The sequence below is a fragment of the Rosa chinensis genome, chromosome 2 (assembly GCF_002994745.2).
Source record: "Rosa chinensis cultivar Old Blush chromosome 2, RchiOBHm-V2, whole genome shotgun sequence".
Lineage (NCBI taxonomy): Eukaryota > Viridiplantae > Streptophyta > Magnoliopsida > Rosales > Rosaceae > Rosa > Rosa chinensis.
The window spans coordinates 7,604,429-7,613,083 of NC_037089.1; the positions used below are offsets into that span (position 1 = coordinate 7,604,429).

General features: G+C 39.8%; 1 protein-coding gene across 1 annotated transcript; it reads left to right on the forward strand.

The window, feature by feature from the left end:
• On the forward strand, positions 1-4,698 carry LOC112190138. The gene is made up of 4 exons (XM_040513216.1): positions 1-435; positions 954-3,907; positions 4,016-4,072; positions 4,351-4,698. The coding sequence occupies exons 1-4, from the start codon at positions 384-386 to the stop codon at positions 4,672-4,674; spliced, it is 3,387 nt and encodes a 1,128-aa protein (XP_040369150.1). The 5' UTR covers positions 1-383; the 3' UTR covers positions 4,675-4,698.
• The last annotated feature ends 3,957 nt before the right edge of the window (positions 4,699-8,655 follow it).

Consider the following 8,655-nt stretch of genomic DNA (forward strand, 5'->3'; position numbering starts at 1 on the left):
TATCAGCTACAGGGTCTAAACTTTATTGTACCGGACAAAATGGTACCCAAACTTATAAAGAGATCAATGAGGTACCCAGACTTTTGAAAACACATTATCGAGATACCTTCATCATTTTATCGTCACGGCTCTGTTGCAAGAGACCACGTGTCATGCACGTGATAAAATATTGAGGGGCATTTTCATCTTTTACTTTTCTGACTAAACCTAGAGGTATCAAGTCTTCGTCATTTCCTCTGAACCCAATACAAAAATCAAATTCAGAGTTTTAAGAAAAGGGTTTCTCGAAAAGGAATTCAAACAGAGTTTTCTGAAAAAGCTTTCGAATCTTTTGAAAAAGCCTCTTTTGACAAGATTCGCGAATAATCTCTCTATATTGACTGATGGGGGATTGCTGGAGGTTCTTTAGGGTGTCTGGACCACGACCACCTCAAAGTAAGTTTGAAGCTCGATTTTTAACCCTTTATTACCATGGGTCATCTTCTATTTGCTGTATTCTGATTGATTTTACTATTATTTATGTTGGGGTTGTCAAAAACTGGGTTTTTTAATTGTGGTCCTAGGGTTTATTAAATGGGTTTGTCCTTGGAGTGTAGTTGTTTGATTGGAGCACTCTCATACGTTTTCTGGTGTTATAGTCTTTTTTGTGTGGATGTTGTCTCATTATAAATAAAAGGCATGTAGATTAAACTATTTGAATATGGGGAGATTATGCTTCAGTTGTACTATTTTCAAAGCAAAGACTAGATTGTTTAATCAAAAGATTGCAGACATGTGCCTTAGTGTTTATATTCTTCAAATAGTCATATACTTCAAACCATATTGGTTAGTTTGTATTGGTGGGTGTGAACTGTGAAATCAGTTTTCTTAGTATGTGCGAATGCCTCTGAAACGTGTGGGGATGACAAGCAAATTAAAGACTTAACTTGTTTAGACTTGTGTGAAATATGCAGTTTCAAATGAGTACTTCACCATGGAGATACACCATGGAGGTTATTTCGACAAGATGCCCGATGGGACAAAGAAGTATAAAATAGCTAAGTTCAATAAGTTGGGTGGAGTCTTGTATTATGATGGATTGGATCCTGAGAAGCTTACATGGGTAGAGCTCAACAACATTGCATGGGAATTAGGATACAGAGAGAAACCAATATCCTATTGCTACAAGCTGCCAGGGACATTAAGCTGTGAGGGATGGATTCCTGTGAAGAATGATGCCGATGCTACAGAGATGACAAAGCAAATATCAAAAAAGAAAAGACAAATAAGCTTGTATATCACTGGCGGTGGTAGAAGGAAGAAAAAGGAGGCTGAGTTGAATGATGTAGTGCCAAGACCTTCTAATTGGCATAATCCTTTGAATAATGTGCTGCCAGCAGAGAAAATAAATATTGATGTGTCTGCTAATTTGGTGGCTAGCCAAATAAATAGGTCATACATGGAAAAGGTTGTACGGTTTGGTGTAAGAAGTAGTGTAAATGGAAGGAGGGATGATTTGATAATTAATGACAATGGTGTAAATGTGGGTGTGCTTGGTGAAGGGTTGAATGTAGTAAAGAATGATAGTGAGGTGGGTAGAGATTTGTCTGAAGTAGTAAATGAAGGTAGTGTGGTGGAGAATGCAGTCAAAGTTGGAAATGAAGATGAAGAAGGGCATGAAGGTAACTTAAATACATTTAATGTTGCTGTGAGAAGGCCTACATTCAAAAAGAGTGCAACCAGACAAGAAAAAGGCAAAGCTGCAATCATTGAAGCACCATTGGAGGCTAGTGGATTTAAGAAGAAAGGTAGACAAGCTAAGGGTTCAAAGTATAAAACAAGAAACGAAGGAAAAAAGAAGTATGACAAGGTAGATTCTGATGATGGTAGTGGGGGTTCAGATTTTTTTATCGATAGTGATTATGAGCAAGACCAAAAAGATGATGATGTTGATTTTGAAGAGAATGTTGCAAACCCAGAAAGAGTGGAGGAGTATGATGAGATGGGCTACAATGGTTTGTGTTCTGATGATGAAGACAAAACTGATGAATTGACTTCATGGGATGGATCTGAAACAGAAGAAGATGATGAAGGCAATCTGCTTCCAAAGAGTTTAGAAAAGAAAACAAAAATTAAGGCATGGAACAGAGCAGTAGACTTGAGGAATCCAAACTTTTGTGTTGGCCAAGCTTTTCCAAATGTAGAGGAGCTTAGAGAAGCTGTGCGTGAGTATTCTCTTATCTATCAAAGAGGATTGTGGTTCCAAAAAAACAATAGACAGAAGGTTGAAGTTAGATGTCAATGGGGGTGCCCATTTTGGCTGTATGCTTCTAAAATTGACAAGAATGTCCCCACATTATATATAAAGACATTGAGGCTTGCTCACAAGTGTCACCCAATACAAACCAGTCATTATTTGAACAGTAGAAGGGTGGCAAAAGATATTGCAGCAGATCTGATGGTGGATGATCAATGGTCAAGGAAGGGGATTCAGAATGTTATTCAAAAGAAGTACAAGCTAGATGTTACTGTGCAAACAGTTTTTAGGGGTAGAGCAATGGCAAAAAGAATGAATGATGGACACTACACTGATCAATACAATAAGTTGGCATCATATCGGAAAGAGTTATTAAGGAGCAATCCGGGATCAACTATTACCATAAAGACCGAGATGGATGGTGAAATAAGGAGATTTCAGAGGATGTATGTGTGCCTTGCTGCTTGCAAAGAGGGTTGGAAGAAAGGCTGCAGACCAATCATAGGCTTAGATGGGTGCCATATCAAGGGGCAACACTCAGGTCAAATTCTATCGGCCGTTGGCATTGATGCCAATAATGGGATGTACCCCATTGCTTATACAATAGCAGAGAGTGAAAACTATGAGACTTGGAAATGGTTTTTAGAATATCTCATTGTAGATCTAAAGCTTGAAAATGGATTGCACTATGCTTTTATCACAGACAAGCAGAAAGGGTTGCAAAATGCCATTGCAGAATTGATTCCCGGGGCTGAACATCGACATTGTGTGAGACACTTGTACAATAATTTCAAGTCTAAACATCCGGGTGAGGGCTTAAAGCAAACTATGTGGAATGCAGCAAGATCTAGTACACCGGTTTGGTACAACAAGAATATGGTAGAGATGCAAGCACAATCTGAAGATGCATACAAATGGTTTGAAGATAAGTCCCCTTCACATTGGAGTCGGTCACATTTTAGAACCAATTCTAAATGTGACATACTATTGAACAATCTTTGTGAATCATTTAATGCTGCCATCTTACCAGCAAGGGACAAGCCTCCATTGGCTATGATGGAGAGTATAAGGATGAACATGATGACTCGAATGGCAAATAGAAGGGTTGCCTGCACTAGATGGAAAGATCCGGTGGGTCCCAGGGTTGCAAAAATAATTGACAAGATTGGTCAATACACATCCAATTATAGAGCACACCTTTCTGGTGAGTTTTGGTACCAAGTTATTGGTGAAAATGTAACTAGCTTGCATTCTGTTGATTTAGGGCAGCGTATATGCACTTGTAGAAGGTGGCAGTTAAGTGGAATCCCATGTGTTCATGCTATATGCGCAATTTTTAAGAAGAAAGAGAATCCTGCCTTATATGTTGACGAGTTCCTTCACCCACAAAAGTATTTGGATTCCTACAATCCAATCATTTTTCCCATTGCTGGTGATGAGGACTGGGAGCAAATTGACTATCCAATTGCTCCTCCACTTTATAGGAGGCAAGCAGGTCGACCTAAGATGAAGAGGAACAAAGAGCCTGGTGAGAAATTGGCACCTCCTGCGCCTGAATCTGATGGCACCATTAGAATGCCAAAAAGCCAATATGGGACGAAGATGACATGCACAATATGTAACCAGAAGGGTCATAACAAGAAGGGTTGTCCAACAAAAATGTCTAAATCTGTAAGTGTTTAGTTATTTTTTTTTTAAATGCAAAATCTGACCATCTTTACAATCTTTAATAATTCTTAGGTAAGAAGGTATCTGAGCCTTGTTGCAATGTTTATGTAGGGTGAAGGTAGCTCAAGGGATGGCCAAGCAAGAAAGAGGCAGAATAATGATCAACAGGTTTTAATATATTCACTTAGTTGATTATATGTTCTTTATATTCTTTATATTGTGGTATTCAAAAGTTATATGCTCTTATATGAATCTGATGTGGTAATTTAAGAAATTGTTATACTTTGATCAGTTATGTGATAATGGTGATATATTGAATATTAGAGCTTCTAATTATTAATACTTAAATAGAACACCCACAGAACTAAAGTGTCCAGCAAACTTAGATTAAGTTTCTGAATAAGTTGACATGAAGAGATTTAGTGTATTTTGTTAAAATGTTGCAGGCCAAGAGAGCAGCTGCTCCAAAGAGGTCTAAGAATGCCATTCCTCAGGTCATCACATCAAAAATGACATACAAAAAAAGAAAAGCAGCTGAGGAAGCATCATCGTCACATGCTGTGCAACCAAATTCAAAAGCTAGAAGGCAACCAAGTTCAAAAGCTAGAAGGCCAGCAAGTTCAGAAGGTAGGAAGCAACCAAGTTCACAAAGAAGGAAGAAACCAAGTACACAAGCCACTCAACAGCCAAATTCACAAGTTATGGAGCAGTGCCAGACTTCACAGATTACTCAACAGAGCCAGACATCCTCTGAATGGGCAGGCTTTTGAAGATGTTAAAATATGTGCTATGCAACTAGCTGACTTTTAAGCAGACATTATTTGCGCTTAACTTTTGAGTTTTGTTGTCAGCTTCATCTTAATTGTTCTAGTATTTAAGTAGACTATTAATTGGTGCTAGCTTTTGTGTTTGGATTTAGATTAACTAGAGATCTGATCTAAGGATGATGCACATACAATGCTTTTGAATTAGATGAATGGATGATGCACATTCAGTGCTTTTGAACATGTTATGGTGATGCTCATTTGATTTTTTTTACATGTATGATGTCCTATAATATCAGGTTTTGAATATCTTCGTTTGTCAATGAATTACAACTCCGTAAGTAGATACTTACTCAATTAAATTGCAATAAGATAATGATGGTGATGTTTTGGGTGCAATCTGATGGAGTGAAAATCAAGGGTGTGAGGAAGTTTTGGAGGGAAATCAGCACAATTATTGATTTTTAGAGGGAAATTTGAAGGGAAAAGGAGGGAATAACAACATAACAACGAGTATTCCAGTTATTTCCGCTAAAAAAAAGTCACGTGCACGGACACGTGATCTCTTGTAACAGAGTTGTGACGGGAAAATGACGAAGGTACCTCAATGATATGTTTTCGAAAGTCTGGGTACCTCACTGATCACTTTATAAGTTTGGGAACCATTTTGTCCGGTTCACTAAAGTTCAGACCCTGTAGCTGATAAAAACCCCATTAATGAAATATTGAATTCTTCTACCATTTGTCGCTTGCAACAAATCGAATTCTTTTCGCATTCCATTAATAGCATTCTACATATGCATGTTTTTGTCTTTGTTATGCAGGTTTACGAGTCCCTTTTTGCTTACGGAGTTCGAGGACGTGTAGGGGCTCCATGCCGCTCGGTTACTTATGCTTGATGACTTCATGATTATAACTCCCTAACCAAGAAGCTCCTCTTACTTGGGGACTTCGGGGACTTGTAGATACCTCCCACTATGCATGGAGGATTTGCTACATCACCAAGCATAAGTAACACTCTCTTTGGGACACTCACAATCTATGGTGAGGCCCAACTGAGACATGCATCCCGTAGCCCTATGTTCAAGCTACGCTACGGTATCCGGAAGTGGCAAATAGTTCGCCGGGAAGCCACCTTCCCTGCCTTGCAAAGTTGCCTTCACAAACATGCTTTCTAGACTAGAATAGTGATTGCTACATCCCACGTTTAAGAAAATGTAAAGGAGATGGCTTCCTTCACTTATAAAAGGAACTCTCCTCCCACATAAACATCACTCCATTACACACTTTGTAATCCCAAACACACATAGTACAATATTCAAGTGGACGTAGTCTCCCGCTAAGGCGGAGACAAACCACTATACTTCTCGTGTGTGTGTGTGTCTCTCTCTCTCTAAAGCTAACTAGAGACCCCCGCAGACTCTAACGTTAACACAAGTTCACTGTGAACGAGATGTCTGGTCTTGTGCATTGAGCTAAGTACAATAATGCGCCTATTGCACTTAGATAGGGCACTTCTGCCCCTAGAAATTCTTCGTCCTCATCCCTTGGACGAAATGGATCTTTTATGGGCTCAAGACTACGGCCGATCATAGGACTACTCATAGGCTTCGCTTTATCTTCATTAAAGCGCCTTAGTAATTTTTGAGTATATGTTGACTGATGGATCATAATCCCATCACTACGGTGCTCAAGTTCTAGTCCGAGGCAAAACAGTGTTTTCTCAAGATCTTTCATCTCAAATTCGGATTTCAAGTATTTAGCAGTTTCCTTTAATTCATCTAGAGTTCCAATTAGGTTCATGTCATCGACATAAACTGCTATAATTGTAAATCCGGAACTTTTCTTTTTTATAAACACGCATGGGCATATTTCATTATTGACATATCCTGTACATACCTCTAACAATATGGAGGATTCGCTACATCACCAAGCATAAGTAACACCCTCTTTGGGGGGGGGGCCCAACCGAGACATGCATCCTGTAGCCCGATGTCCAAGCTACGCCACGGTAGTCGGAAGCGGCCAATACCTCGCCGAGAAGCCAACTTCCCGGCCTTGCCTACATGCCTCCATAATATGGCTTTCTAGACTAGAATAGTGGTTTTGCATCCCACATCTAAGAAAATGTAAATGAGAGGGGTTCCCTTACCAATAAAAGGGAACCCTCCTCCCACTTAAACATCATCCCATTACATCTCATGTAATCATCTTGGGCCGCAAGGCCCAACACACATAGTTAAGCTTTCAAGTAGACGTAGTCTCCCGCTAAGATGGGAGACGAACCATTATACTTCTTGTGTCTCTCTCCCGCTCTCTCTTTATTTATTTATCGTTAATTAGACCACTCGGTCACAAACCAAACAAATACAAGCGCTTGCATACCCATCATTCACGAATTACAAACGCTTGCCTTCATGGCACTCATGCAACTTACATAGAGCAAAATCTCGTCAACTTGACCACATACGTTCTCTTGCGAGCACCGTGCGCATCACATGCAAATCCATATACTCATTCTTAGTATGCTTAAATAACCATATGCGTTCTGGAGCCTATACGTCACATACGATCATACTCGACGACATTCTCATGTATACATCAATATGTATCATACACCTTGTACATTCATATATGCCAATGCATATCAATGCAACTCACAAGCATTGCCCAATACAAAAATCATTCTAATATGAGCGTTTTTGTCTTTGCAGGTTAAAAAGTCTCTTCTTGCTTACGAAGTTCGGGAACTTGTAAGGGCTAGACGCCTCTTGAATGTTACTTATGCTTGATGACATCATGTGTATAACTCCCCCAACCAAGAAGCTCATCTTACTCAAGGACTTCGGGAATTTGTACATACCTCCAACAATATGGAGGATTTGCTACATCACCAAGCATAAGTAACACCCTCTTGGGGGGCCCACAAGTCATGGTGCGGCCAACCGAGACATGCATCCCGTAGCCCGATGTCCAAACTACTCTACTGTAGTCGGAAGCGGCCAATACCTAGTCTGGAAGCCACCTTCCTGGCCTTGCCAACATACCTCCACAATATGGCTTTTCTAGACTAAAATAGTGGTTTTGCATCCCACATCTAAGAAAATGTAAATGAGAGGGGTTCCCTTACCTATAAAAGGGAACCCTCCTCCCACCTAAACATCATCCCATTACATCTCATGTAATCATCTTGGGCTGCAAGGCCAAACACATATAGTTAAGTTTTCAAGTGGACGTAGTCTCTCGCTAAGGCGGGAGACAAACCACTATACTTCTTGTGTCTCTCTCCCTCTCTCCCTTTCTTTATTTATCGTTAATTTGACCCCTCGATCACAAACATTTACATATCCCTTCCCAATCAAGTAGTTACTTAGACGGTTATTCCACATCCGTCTGGATTGTTTTAATCCATATAGTGAGTGTCTCAATCTTATTGAAAACGCGCTCCGTGGTTTAGAGCCACTTGATTTGGGTAATTGAAGTCCATCTGGAACCTTCATATATATCTCTGAATCTAGATCCCCATAGAGATATGCTGTAACCACATCCACAAGCTGCATGTCAAGTTTTTCGGAAACTACTAAACTGACAAGGTAGCGGAACGTTATAACGTCCATTACGGGATAATATGTCTCCTCATAGTCGATTCCAGGGTGTTGTGAGAAACCTTGTGCCACAAGGCGGGCTTTGTATCTAACAACCTCATTTTTCTCATTACGCTTTCTAACAAAGACTCATTTATGGCCAACTGGCTTTATACTTGGGGGTGTCAGCGTTATAGGCCCAAATACCTGTCTCTTTGTTAGTGAATCCAATTCAACCTGGATCGCATCTTTCCATTTAGGCCAATCTACTTTTCGTTGACATTCTTCAACAGAGCGAGGTTCGATATCATCGTGTTCTATAATTCCTTGAGCGATAGAATAAGCAAACACATCATCAAGGATAATAGAATCTCGATTCAACGGCTCATGTACACTAGTGTAA